The sequence below is a fragment of the Phasianus colchicus genome, chromosome Z, assembly GCF_987193195.1.
Source record: "Phasianus colchicus chromosome Z, bPhaCol1.hap1.1, whole genome shotgun sequence".
NCBI lineage: Eukaryota > Metazoa > Chordata > Aves > Galliformes > Phasianidae > Phasianus > Phasianus colchicus.
Genome location: NC_143476.1, coordinates 69,552,422 through 69,566,946, shown reverse-complemented (window position 1 = coordinate 69,566,946; position 14,525 = coordinate 69,552,422). Strand labels below are relative to the sequence as shown.

The following is a 14,525-nucleotide window of genomic DNA, read 5'->3' as shown; positions in this document are numbered from 1 at the left end:
AAGGCATTGCATTCAGGCTCTCATCCTAACAGGGTATTTCAACCACCCAGACATCTGCTAGGGAAACAACATGATGGGCTGCAGGCATTCCAGGAGACTCCTGAAGTGCATGGACAGCTTCCTGACCCACGCATTGGACAGAACAACCAGCAGTGAAGTGTCAATGGACGTGGGGCTCATCAATGCAGACAAGTTTATTAAAGAGGTTAGGGTAGCAGGCACTCAGGCTGTAGTGACCATGGCCTGCCTGGTCAAGTTCATGATCTCAAGGATTATAGGCCCAGCAAAGAACAGAGTCAGGACCCTGAACTTCAGGAGAGCAAAATCCTGGATGTTTAACAAATTGTTCAATGAGATCTGGAAACTGTTTTTGGTGACGAGCGGCGTCCCCCAGGGGTCTGTCCTGGGACCGGTGCTCTTTAACATCTTTATCAATGACATCGATGACGGAATTGAGTGCACCCTCAGCAAGTTTGCTGACGACACCAAGCTGAGTGGTGTGGTTGACACAGTTGAAGGACGGGATGCCATTCAGAGGGACCTCGAGAGGCTAGAAAGGTGGGCCCGGGTGAACCTGATGAGGTTCAACACGGCAAAGTGCAGTTTTGCACTTGGGCCGGAGGAATCCCAAGCATCCCTACAGACTGGAAGGAGAGGTCCTTGAGAGCAGCCCTGTGGAGAAGGACCTGGGGGTCTTAATAGATGAAAAACTTAACATGAGCCAGCAGTGTGCCCTTGCGGCTTGGAAGGCAAATGGTATCCTGGGCTCCATCAGAAGAGGGGTGGCCAGCAGGAACAGGGAGGTGATTGTTCCCCTCTATTTTGCTCTTGTGAGGCCCCATCTGGAATACTGCATCCAGGTCTGGAGCCCCCAGTACAAGAAAGACAGGGAGCTGTTGGAGAGGGTCCAGAGGAGAGCCACAAAGATGATCAGGGGACTGGAGCACCTCCCCTATGAGGACAGGCTGAGGGAGCTGGGCTTGTTCAGCCCAGAGAAAAGAAGGCTGCGGGGTGACCTCATTGCAGCCTTTCAGTACCTAAAGGGAGCCTACAAACAGGAGGGGAATCAACTCTTTGAAACGGTGAGTGACAGTAGGACAAGGGGAAATGGTTTTAAGCTGAGGGAAGGGAGATATAGGTTGGATGTCAGGGGGAAATTCTTTACGGAGAGAGTGGTGAGGTACTGGAACAGGCTGCCCAGGGAGGTTGTGGATGCCCCGTCCCTGGAGGTGTTCAAAGCCAGATTGGATGGGGCCCTGGGCAGTCTGGTCTAGCATCAGGTGGAATGGTTGGTGGCCCTGCACGTGGCAGGGGGGTTGGAGATTCATGATCCTTGAGGTCCCTTCCAACCCTGGCAATTCTGTGATTCTGTGACACAGGAACAGAACAGAGCAGACAGTTCTCTTAGGACACTTTTCTCTTAGGACAAGAGTTCACTGTCTCCCAGCACAAGTAGTCAGGCAGAGGAGGTAGGAAATGGAAATGGCTGAGCAAGGACCTGCTGTTCAAACTGAGGGATAAGAAGGACATGCACAGGAAGCAGAAGCAGAAATGGGCCAGGAAGAATAGAGGGATGCTGTCCAGACATGCAGAGAGGATCAGAAAAGCCAAGCACAGATAGAACTAAACTTACAAAGAAGGATTTGGGGATCCTGGTGGATGAGAAGTTGGACTTATACCAGCAGTGTGCTCTCGCAGTCCAGACAGTCAACGGTATCTGGGACTGCATCAAAATAAGAGATGATAGCCAGGAGTGGGAGAACTGTCCCTTTCTACACTGCCCTCGTGAGACCCCACCTACGGTGCTGCGTCCAGGACTTAGAGCCCCCAGCATAAGACATATGTGAAGCTGTTGGGTCCAGAGGAGGCCACTAAGATGATCAGAGGGCTGGAGCACCCCTCCTACAAGAAAGGTTGAGGGAGCTGACCTTGTTCAGCTTGGAGAAGAGGTCTCTTGGGAGACCTCATTGAGACCCTCTACTTACTTGAGGGGAACTTAGAAATGAAAAGGAGATAGATTTTTTATAGTCTCCTTTTTACAAGGGGAATGGTTTTAAACTAAAAAAAGGGAGATATAGGTTACATGTTAGGCGGAAATTCTTTACTCAGGGACTGGTGAGGCACTGGCACAGGCTGCTCAGAGAAGCTGTGAATGCCCAATCATCCCCAGAGGAGTTCAAGCCCAGGTGGGATGGGAACTCAGGCAGCTTGATCTGGTGGTTTGCAACCCAGTGAATGGCACTGTGGTTCAAACTAGATAATCTCTGAAGTCCCTTCTGACCTAAGGCTTTCTATAATTCTGTGAAGATGATCACATTCTATTTCTTGGGGTTTTTTGCATGTTGGCAAGAATATTGAAAAATATGAATAGTACTTCAGTATGTAAATTGCAGGAACATATTCTCATAACTGAGGCCACACTTTCCTGAAATTTTTTGTTTAGCATCAATATTTTAATCTTTCTGAATAAGAGCAATAGTGAAATATATTTTAAGCATGTAAAGAAAGAGGATAAGCTGGACAAAAACATCCTTGGTGCTGATCCCATATTAATAAAGAAATGACCTATTTTAATATAATTAGTTCTGCATGACTTGAAATAATACCAAGAAAAACCCCACAACAACTAGGAGGGGCTGAAAACATGTCACAGCACAGTATTAGAACTCTGAATCATCTTAATTACCAAAATGTTCTCAAACAAAGAAAGGCTGCAATTTCACAGGGATAAATGTGAGGTTCTAAATGGACAAGATTAAGCTTCCGCAAGCAAAGGATGATGGAAAAAAAAAAAGTAAGGTGGAAATATTAAAAAAATGAACTGTATGATTATGGTGGATGACAAATTGAACATAAATCAATAACCTCATACTCTTGTTAAAAAGGAAAAGATTATTCCAGCTATAAAGATTGTATGATTCTATAATTAGGAATATGGCTTGGCACATACGTGACATAATCCTTCATATTCTGGACTATTTAAAACTTTAGTGGGGGCATTATGATCAGTTAGAGCGCCACATTTCATGAAAGATGCTGACCAACCATGCAAACTTCAGAAAGTATCTAGAAGTTTTTGGCCTTTAATCATCTGACCAATTTCTGCAGTTCTGTTCAAAAGACAGAAAAAGAGAACTGATTAATTACTTAACTTTTATCACTGGATAAGTTAATACATTCAAAACTAGTAATTCGTAATATAGTGAAAAGAGGTCTGTATTAGTGTTGTATTTAGTTAGTGCCAGTGAACGTTGCTTTCATACTGAACAGTGTCCCAATTAAAAAGTTATCTTCTCATTTAGTAAACTCAGTATGTGCAGAAAGCATATTTTAAGATTTCTATGTGGTTATGCCCTTAGAACATAATAGTTATAATATTATGAAACCATACCAAGTAACCTTGCATACATCTGCTTAGGCATGGGCTGTGCTTTAACCTCAGTGCTTGTGAAACAGTAAAAATCTCCTATTAAATGGCATAGCAGAATGTGAACATTTGTAGGTGAAAGCATGCTCTATAAGAATGGTCCAAACAACTTCATCAAAAAGTTCTTTCTCTTAGCTGCTCAGGATAAGAAATATTTTTTCTGGATGTCAAATAATTCTATTCATTATTCTGTTTTCCAAATAATTTTTCTAGACACCTTCTAGATTATTTTTATTACAATAGCACTGCTAGAAATCTAGCTTTATAATAAAACAGATGTGTTTTTCATACTATAATTTAATTAATACTACTGTGCAGCCAGCAGGGGGTAGACTGGGATAACAATAGAGAGAGATCTTTCATGAAAGATTCATAACACTTTTTAAAGAAACAAGAAAAATGAGTGCTTTTTCTTTTCTAACTGTCATCAAGACAAAAGAACTTCAGGAGACGATTGCTCAATAAACGCAAATAGATTTTATGTAAAAAATGAGTATAGAGCTTGTATTCATGTTAATAAAATATCAGAACAGTGAAACTGCACTGACCTCAGTGAAACCAAAAATTTTCAAAACATCTGGCTCAATACTCAGAAGTACAACTGAATAAGGTCTCTAACAGATCTCTAAGAGAAGTTTCTAAGTAAAGGTGTCTCAAAAATATTTGACAGTCATAAAAAAAAATCAACTGCATAAACAAGGAAAGAATTTCTGAAAATGACTATAGTGAAAGTAGTTTTTATTTGCATCTTATTCAATACACAGTAATTATCTGTTGCTACATTATCTCCTTAACAGACAAGACTTTCAAGTACTTGGTTGATGGAACAACTTCCCCTGAAAAATAAAGTCTGATGTCAGAGAATCATTTTCTGTGCTTCCTTAATCATTCTTCACTGTATTTTGTTAATCATATAAAACACAAAATAAAGATTCTATTTAAAATGGGATCTCAGCTAGGGCTTGTGTGTATTTTGAGAATATACAGGACGATGTGGAAACACTTCAAGAAGTTTTATTTGTTAAACCCCAGTTACTTAATACTTTTAACAAGCATTGTTCTCTAAAAACTTTTATCATTAGAACTCATTATCTCATTATTAATGCATATTGATCTAAGTGTCAACTGTTAGAGAACAACGAACAAGTCATTCTGGAAAAAGAAATGAATATATTTACCCACATTTGACATAGCACGTCAAAATCTTTGCTGCATGAAAAAACACTTTCAACACAATATTTCAACCACAAAACACATTAAAAAATGAAACTGAGCCTATTAATTCATTATAGCAAACCTCATTTTATAAATTAAGAACGTATACTGGATTTTATACATAGCTGCTTTTCCCTAGAAGGACAGAAGTAAGAGAAAAGTAACTTATGAATGAGAAAACATCCTTGAAGATTTTCTTCTGCAAAATATAAATCAAGACATAAATCTGCTCTCTATAAAAAGATGCTAGAATCTCTGCATGCAAGTGAGTTGGTAAGTTAATAGAAATAATTTTATTTGTTCTCTTTCCTGTCATTAAAGAGTTCTTTAAAGCCAAATTAAATTATCTTAAAGTATCAATTTTATTATATATACTTGTTTATTTGTCTAATTACATTCTAAAACAACTTTTAACATATAGTAAATATAATCCACAGCATTTCTGAGATGTGGAAGTTTAATTTAATGTAATACAATCTTTTGAAATATAAATTTTGCAGTTTTATGAAGTTTGCTAATAATGACAGAAATTTGCAATCTACTGGTACCTTTTTATTTCTGAGGTAGGCTTTCTTGGCTGAAATACGTCCACGCCTTGCTTCCAGCTGGCGGATTTTCTGCTGCAACTTTTGCAGCTCCTCTTTTTGCAAGTGTACAGATGTTGCTGGATCCTCTTTTTCAAGCATTGCTTCCATACTTTCGTAAGTGTCATAATATACCACTTCATCTCTCTTCTCTGTTTTAAAAATGTCAGCAACGAAAAAGTACAATCAATAGTGTGGTTTTGGTCAACAGTTCGCTTTGTTACAAGACAATGCCACCGTGTGTTGCAAGATTTAATCCATAAGAATACTACAGTCATTTCAGAAGAAGAGTAAAAGCAGAAGGTTAGAAGCTTGTCATTCAGGTAAGCTCAAACATTAAAGAACAAATGTTACTGAAAATGTGGCACTTCTGTCTGTAAACTAACTTGATCACAGTGCCCATGCATGCCTTTGGATCGCTTAACTAATACAAGGGACCCACACTGTACAATAATATCCTCTGGACTTCACTACAAAGTTCACACGGTATAGATTCTTTCTGAAGTCTCTATGCTTAAGATTATTCTGCCACAACCTACAAGGGAAATTAGATAATACATTGCCAAAAATCCACTCAGAATGTTTCTAGCCTTCTAGTCACTGCTTGTGCAGAGAGGCAGCAGTGGAAAACCTGAGCAATTCCATGATTCTATGCTTCCTCCTTCATCAGCTACGTCTTAGGAAGATTGTGGATTCCACCTACTTCTGCCCTTAGTTAATATGGGGAAGAGGACAGGGTCTTCTTCAGAACACTGTCAATTTCAGAAGTGGTTGTTAGTTCAGATCATTTGTGCATAAGGTCTCTGCTGCAACCAAAATTTTGATCACATAATCTTAATTTTGAGTCAGCAGGATATGGCACTATCAGAAAAAAGAAATATCAGACCTATTCAAGTCTGTAGTGTAGTGCACAGTTTATACAGAGTTTCATCCAGACATAAAGCTGTTAAATCATTAGAATCCACTTCGAAATAGTGAGTAAAAAAAAAGAACTATGGCTAAAACCAATTGTATTTCCCTACACACTTATAAAATGGAAGAATTCACTTGTCTTAAAATGGGATTTCATTAAGAGTTAAGGATAGCAATTTACAAATGAAACCTTACCAGATCAGCTGCAAAACTGTCAAATGTACAAGATATAAAACAGAATATCCTGGACTGGAAGGGACCCACAAGAATCACTGAGTCTAAATATGGCTTCACATAGAGACAACCCAAAATTTAAACCCTATGCCTGAGAGAACTACCCAAATGCCTCTTGAACTCTGGCAGCTTGGGGCTGCTGGGGAACCTATTCCAGTGGCTCTGTTGAAGAACCTTTTCCTACTACTCATCCTGAAACTCTTTTGATGTCAATTCTCACTGTTCCATCAGGTCAACACGTTAGATATTGTTTTACTGTTTGGAAAAAAAAAAAGAAAGAAAAAAGGAGAAAAAAAAAGCAACAAACACCCATCAAAAATCCCAAAAAATTCCTGTAAAAAGCTTTAGAACTTCCAAAATTGTTGTAACATCTGTTAAGAACTTCAACATTTTAATGACACAAATACTTAGAATAAAAAAATTATTCACCTTCAGATACAATCCCAGTGATTTCCAACTGTTACACCCTCCCATCCAAAACAGTAACTAATTAACTCATTCTCTGGTGACGGCAATGCATCCACCACAAATCCATCTTGGAAAGATACATAGGTTGTTTGTACGGATAGGATAAGACTCTCTAAAATTCTAACCTAATAAATTCACATTTTTTGAATGCTCGTATTTGATTAATGATGGTAAAAGACTACTACTGCCATTTAAAGATAATATATTATTATTTAATAGTTTTCAAACCCAGTGCGCTGGATTTGCAAAAGAAAATATTTATTAAAGAGTATTCCATAAATTTAAAAGAACAAAGGAAGCCAGAACAGTCAACTATTCAACTGTTAGCTGAGTAGGGGACAGTCTGTATTTTTAGTTGACTAGTGGCTTTGTTTTACTATGGGTCAGGTTGAGATGCCAAGTTTTGGGGTTTGTTTTTTTTTTTTTTTTTTTTTTTTTTGAGATTTCTAGAGGTAACATTTGTTAAAACTTGTAATGACCAATTTTGTTTTTACAGGAGACTTAATCTCTGAAGGCCCTTTGGTTCTACTACCATTAAATGAAAGGATTTTGATACAAACTTCTGATACAAATTTCTCAGTCCCCTGTTCAATTGTTTTCTTTCAATAAAATTAATCAGTACTCATTACTCAAGTACAAAGCACAATATTTGTATAGCAACAAGAAGCTTTCCACCAAGTCACTTAAGTCACAGCCATTTAAGTCACTTACAGAAATTTTAATCCCTAGCTCCAACACATGCAGTTAACTTTGTTGCCATCACAAACCTGACAGTAGAACATTAATACAACAGCAAGAGGAATCTGTAGTACTCCATGTTTTTTCTTTTTCCAGAGGCAACTCAAAATACAACCTACCTTCAAATCTCTGCTCTTTCAAATGACTTTTCTTGTTCTTAAAAAAAGAAAAATGCTACACAAGCCCTATACTCTAAACAATAAAACAGAGCTTATGTAAATAAAAATATTAAGCATAAAAAGGTCCAAAGACAGAACTAGATTCAAGAATGCTGTACAGTTTTCTTGTACCATTTCTTCAGTTTCTGAGTACATAATACTTAGTCTGGAAATAAGAGGCTTGCACCACTGTTCTACACCAGTGAGACTGTGATAAAAGTAGCTTCAAGATTTTCTGAAGAAGAGTCACTTTTAAGAAATGAGTAACACAAATGCAGGTTTTTATCCCATAAGACCAGCAATAAAGACATTTCTTCTTGCCTGAATTTAGTTTTTCAAAACTTTACACAGAATCTTATTTGCTCATTTTCAAACACAGACAATGAAAATCATACAAAAACTCCTGCATCTGTACTGCCTATGAACAAGCGTAAATTTAATTTAAAATATCCAGCTTGTCACATGGTAGAGAAACTGTTCTCATTCCATTCCCACAGGCTTTACTAGACCATTAAGAATAGAATTATCTTTTTTTCAGATCATCTATTAAAATGCACAAAGTACCTGATATCAGTCTTCTGATGCTTTCAAGTTGTGCTGTCAGCAGCAGCTCTTCATATTTCAAGATCTCAAACTGCACTTCATATAACTGAAGCTGCAGATCATAATAATCAGCTTCTAACTGATCCAAGTGGGCTATGGCTTCTGTACCACCCTTCAGACTTTGCATCTAAATGGAAAGAGGGGAAAAAAAAAAAAAGAATAAACATACACTTCCAGGATAAAGAAAATTAAACTACGGATTTTATCATTACAGCTAGATACAGTCTGGTACACTAAATACAGCATGTTAAAATGGAATGCATCAAGAGGCTGGTTTTGATAAGCCACACACTATCAGGCACCTACAATACTTGACATTTTTTTCAATATGGTACATTACTCCCGATGGCTAAAGTGCAAAATGCAGGAAGTAGCGTGAAATAACCCTATCACTCTTACTCTGCAACCTGATTCTCACAAGAGATACGATGTTCTTATCTTTAATCCAAAAAAATGTAACAGCATCTAGAGAACTACCTCAAAATTGCTATAGCTGAAGTAGGAAAAAAAGTGAGAGGTGGTAGAATCAGGGAAAATTACATGTATTGATTTCTGATACTGACAACTTTACTGAGGAGTTTATTTCAAATTTAAAAAAAGGCTGAACAGGGTTAAACAGGTGTTTTTTAATTATATTTTCTATCCCAACATTACAACATCAACATTCTTGAATACAGGCCTTACAAAGTAGAATATCTGCAGAGCCAAAGCCCTTTATACTATTTTTTTCCAAAATATTTATTAAAAAAAAACCTTCAAACTTATCTAGTACTGCAGCTTGGAAGGCAAAACATCCAAAAAAATTAAGAAAATACCAAGGTCTATCCCCTCAGAACATACAGAATCTTGTAGTGGCCTTGTTTCTGGAGCCTTTCGAAGGACAAAAAAAGAGTAGTTGAAGCTTTTGTGTATTTTTCAGTAATTAATTGTGACTTTAGTCTGAAAAAGTGACACAAGAAACATCAAAAATGAACTTAGATCATTCTTACTTCAGGCAAGCATGCATTCAGCAAAACAATATTTAAATACTGTTGGCTATTTAAATAGTTGGCCAACCAGATCACACTTAGGAAACACTTGTTTTCACTTTATGGCGAATTTGAAGCCATGCAGCAGAAGTGCTGTCACAGTCAAACTCTCTACCTTCTCAGAAATTAATCCCTTACAGTTTCTCCCACACAGAGGATGAAAATAAATCTAATTCTTACTGAAGACTTGTGATCTATCTTACTGTTCTAATGGAAGGGGATCCAGTTACCGTAGGACAGCAACTCCAACACTAAAAAGTGACATCTACCTAGGAAAAATAAAGGATCTATTCAACCAACCATACATTTTAGAAAAGATAATTGCTACCAGGTTTTTACACCTTGGTGGTCTTTTGAGGGATCAATGCTGTCAATAACCACAGAAGAGTTTTCTAGGTTTAATTTATCATATATATTTAGACATAATTACATTAGATCAGAAACACCCCTGTACTGAATCAAACTAAAAAAGTATCTTATTGTTTCAGACAAAGGTTGTAACAGTGAATATCCAGGAAGATGAAATACGGCAGAGAGTACCGGAACACTTCCCTAGAAGTCTCTCTCAGAGCTTGCAGCTCCAGACTTCTTAAGCTGCCTTTTATGTTGAATACCCTCCCCTGATTTTACTACATAATTTTGTCCTATCCCCTCTTTAATAGTGTGTAAGCTCTTAGCACTTGAATCATTATCCAGTCACAGAGATTTCACAGCTTAATTAAACAATGAGGAAACAGCTCACTAAATTATACTTTATTTTGCCTGAGATTAATAGATGGAAGAACTGCAAATCAACTCTTAGAATTTCTATTCTTAAAATTTCTTCTACTAAATTATTTACTAAATGCATTTTTTTTTCCCAGCCAGAAAGGATGAATAAGTCTTTAAGCAATTATCATAAATGTTACAATCAATAATGCATAGTTCCTATGTTTTAGTCCAGTGACACCACTGTGTCTTGCTAAGGTGGTCTACTCTTCTACATCCATCTCTCTACATCCAATTATTACCAAAGCAGTAAACAAAATAAAGATTGCAAGCTGTTAGGGCAAAAGGACCATTTCTTCTGAATGTCCCAGTTCTTAATAGAAACTAGGTTGCAAGAGACACTCCTGTGTTTTGGCACGTTAAAAGGGTTCTCTTTCTGTAATACATATTTTTTTTTCAGCAAATTAATGCAATGACATTCAAACTTCTACCACAGAACACAAACTTCTACCACTTCTAAGTGCTTTGTCAGTGAACTGTGAAATTCACCCAAACTTTTCTTCAAAAAAAAAGTTCACAAATTTTAAGCCCACAAACACTGCAGACTACATAGACACAAAGTAGAAGTATCAGCTAATGAAGCTAAAGCAGCTCAAAGTTTTTTTCAGCTGCACTAGTATCTGCAACACAAAGGCCCAACTGACAACAAAATCTTAGCCTTGCAAGCATACGTTAGAGATGCTGCCACCTACTTGATCTATTTAACATCACTATATTCAGTTTTCACATGCAACAGGAATGTAAAATGAATATGGTTGTATGGTTCTCAGATATCTAAGCTATATTAAAGTGCATTAAAAAAAATTGAACCTTTCACTTCAGTCATTTGTGAGTGTGTAACCAATCTCAATACAGTGGAGAAATACAGGAACTTCAAAGTGAGAATGTGTTTACAGGAAATAAATATTTTGCAGCTGGACGAAGAACTAGAACTGAGGAGATTTTAGTTCAATTTCCTGATATGCCTCAACTTCTTGCATTCATTATAACAAATAATTGAGTCTGTGTGGCCCTAATTGAAGTAACAGAGTTTCTTTGATGTCTCATTCATACTAAATGAAGATCTTAATCAGAAACTTAGTTTTCCTAACATTTCTAAGGCAGAATGTAGACTCGAACACGGGTAATGTAATAAGGACATAATGAATTAAAACAGAAAGCCTCTGATAAGAACTGTAACATACTTTCTAAGATAACAAAATTTAAAAACATAACTTAAAAAATAGTCAAAGAAGAAGTAGTCAGAGAAATAATGATCATCAAATCCACCTTTCTACCATAACAGAATGCTTGCAGACAAGTTAAAAAAAAAATATATCTGTGGTGTCTTTAGCAATTTGCTAAAGACATATATATTGTTGATAACAACAACAAAAAAAAGCTTTCTAGAAAGACTTTTTCAGGTTTTCTTGAATAGAATCCTTAAATGATATTTTTGTTTTTGAATGCCTGATGCATTCAACTCAGGCAAAAGCAAAATAACAGTCAAGAAATTCAATAAATGTTTAAATATTCCAAGTCATTGGAAGTAAATGTATCCTTCACTTAGGCTCATTGCACAAGAAAAAGAACTTCTAACTACAAACCACAAAAAAAATTACAGAACTCAACCTGTAATTTATCAGAATATTTTTTAATGAAAAATATCACTAACTACTTACCATGGTGTTTAAAGTGAATGTTTACAACTGTACTGTAACACTTCTAAAGCAAAAAAAAAAGGAAATAAAAAATACAAGTCTAGTTACTGATTCCTACATACACAGGAAGAGACTTGTTGGTTTTTAAGTGTTTAGCCACACATTTCCATTTGTCCAAACTATTTCACATACTTACAGAATTACAAAGGATTCTCCCTGTGATTTAATGTTTCTGTTTACTGTCATGAGGACATGTCTTGGGAACCAGTCCACAAAAACAGACTCTGGTCTGCCTCAAAGGAAAGTTTTCATCATTCTTCTCAAACAAAATTAAGAATAACAGATGGAATTTATAAGAGGTACTGAACAGGAAAATAAAGAGATCTAACTGTTATTTGAGTAGATTTCTACTTTTGATAAAAGTACTGATAGCAATAATGCAAACAGTTTCAGCTGTTAAGTAAACCAGTAACAACTGGCCTAATTTAAATTGCAATTCAGACTACTAAAACACTGTTCAAATCCCAAGTACATACATGTGCAAAGTTAGAGCCCACATATAGCTCCTTCCACTGTATCTCATCATTCTATACTTTCAGTTACCTAACCTCTGTATATACAGCTTTACTGACTTATGAGAAGCTAAATTAAAATATTAAAGTCAGAACTTTATTAAAACTTAGAAGACACTACCTAATTCAAAGATATCATCACTGACGTGGACAGCTTCTTCAAGGAGTTTTTGAAGTGTAATTAGAGTAGTAATCAAACAGTCTACGCAGGAAAAAAACAAAAACTATTTTTGACCTAATATATTTTAAGACTTTGTCACAGTGAGAAAGAAATTAAAATAAAGTATCAAAAAGACAACTTTGTTCTTGAATTTCAACTGCTCACAACAGCTGTTTTACATTATTTTATCCACAAAATGACATACATGAAAATTCAAAAGGATCAAATAGCAGGACACCAGATATTCTTCCCTAAAACAACAGTTCCAACTAAACAACTTCATTATTAATATAATCTTTTAATGAGAAATTTCACATGACTTTTAGCTGGGTTTGTTATACTTCAAAAATACACATTTTGTCCAAACAAAATGGTTGAGTGGTAGGCAGATCACCTAACAGCTGTAGCCACCGGGCTTGTAAGGCTGAAAAAACATGCCTCACCAACCTGAGTAAAGAATTTCTACCTAACATCTAAACTGAAAGAGGAGAGATATAGGTTAAAACCATTCCCCTTGTAAAAAGGAGACTGTGTAAAAGGTCTGTCTCCTTTTCATTTCTAAGTTCCCGTCAAGTAAGTTGAGGTCCCCCCAGAGACCTCTTCTCCAAGCTGAACAAGGTTAGCTCCCTCAACCTTTCTTGTAGGAGAGGTGCTCCAGCCCTCTGATCATCTTAGTGGCCTCTTCTGGACCCACTCCAACAGCTTCACATCTGTCTTATGCTGTGGGCTCCAAGCTGGATGCAGCACTGTAGGTAGGGTCTCACGAAGGCAGTGTAGAAGAGAGGGACAATCATCTCCTGCTCCTGGCTGGCCACTCCTCTTGTGATGCAGCCCCAAATACAGTGGGCCTTCCAGGCTGCAAGTGCAGTGCTGGCTCATGTGAACAAAAGGTGGACCAGGACCACCATGTCCTTCTCCCAGTCTGTACACTTATCAGGGATTACCCTGACCCAAGTGCAACACCTTGCACTTGCCCTTGCTGAGCCTCATTAGATTCTTGTACCCATTTTTTAAGCCTGTCCAGGTCCATGCTTTGGATAGCATGCCTTCCTTCTATTGCATCAACTGCACTGCTTAGCTTGGTGTCACCAGCAAATTTCCAGTCACCAATCAATCTCGCTGTCTACACTGTTGATAAAAATGCTGAAGAGCACCAGTCCCAAGACAAACCCCTAGAGAACACCACTAGTCACCAACCTCCATCTGAACACACAGCCGCTGACCACAACTCCCTAGCTACCACCATCCAAATAGTTCTTCATTCACCGAATAGGCTAATCTTCAAACCAATCTCTCACCAATTTAGACGTAAGGATGCAGTGCATGACCATGTCAAATATTCCCCTAAACCATGCATCTTTTTGGCAATTCCCTGGCTACATTTTATTAAATGAGCTTGCTAATTGGGAATTTACTCCAGTGCCACTTGTACTTTGCAATCTCATTCTGCTTCTGTTATGCCTAGCTTTAGGATTACCCCAGCTCTTCTACAGTATCATTTCAATCATTTTTTATAACAAAAAAGTCCCACCATACCATTTATGAATTCCACCTTTATTTTGACATCACAAAAAACCCCCAAAGATCCTCACTGTATTACAGCAACAAATGTTCTGCGTGCTAATCCAACAGTATCCCTTTCAACACAGTTGTTGCTGTCTGCAGCTTACACAGGCCTTACCAAGATCTGTGGTTTTTTTGTGTGTGTGTGCTCAACTCTATCTTCTTGTACTAACAGTTTTTCACCAGGCTATTTGGAAAACCTGCACAGATAATTATTTTCTGCACAGATAATTATTCATTATTCTGAAGTATTGTATTATTCTGAAGTACTATGCACAGAGAAAATCATTTTATTAAATGCAAAGGTAAGAAAGAAAAATGATTGGCATGGTAGTGTGGAAAATGTAGTAGCTTTCTGTATATTTAAGTGTAAAAAAAAAAGTGTTTCATTAACATACTAAATGAAAACTATGATAAGACTGCAACCCTTTTACCACACAGGATTCCAAGTCACA

The 14,525-nt window shown here is 37.1% G+C and overlaps 1 protein-coding gene across 2 annotated transcripts in view; it reads right to left on the bottom strand.

Annotated features, from left to right (window-relative positions):
- Positions 1 to 14,525, bottom strand: part of JMY (junction mediating and regulatory protein, p53 cofactor) — a 65,872-nt gene that overhangs the window by 17,065 nt on the left and 34,282 nt on the right. For both annotated transcript variants that reach the window (XM_090130636.1, XM_031610181.2), the window contains exons 5-6: positions 8,301 to 8,466; positions 5,191 to 5,378 (exon numbers count right to left, since the gene is read on the bottom strand). In XM_090130636.1, coding sequence (XP_089986762.1) covers positions 5,191 to 5,378; positions 8,301 to 8,466 — 354 coding nt within the window. The remainder of the gene's footprint in view (positions 1 to 5,190; positions 5,379 to 8,300; positions 8,467 to 14,525) is intronic.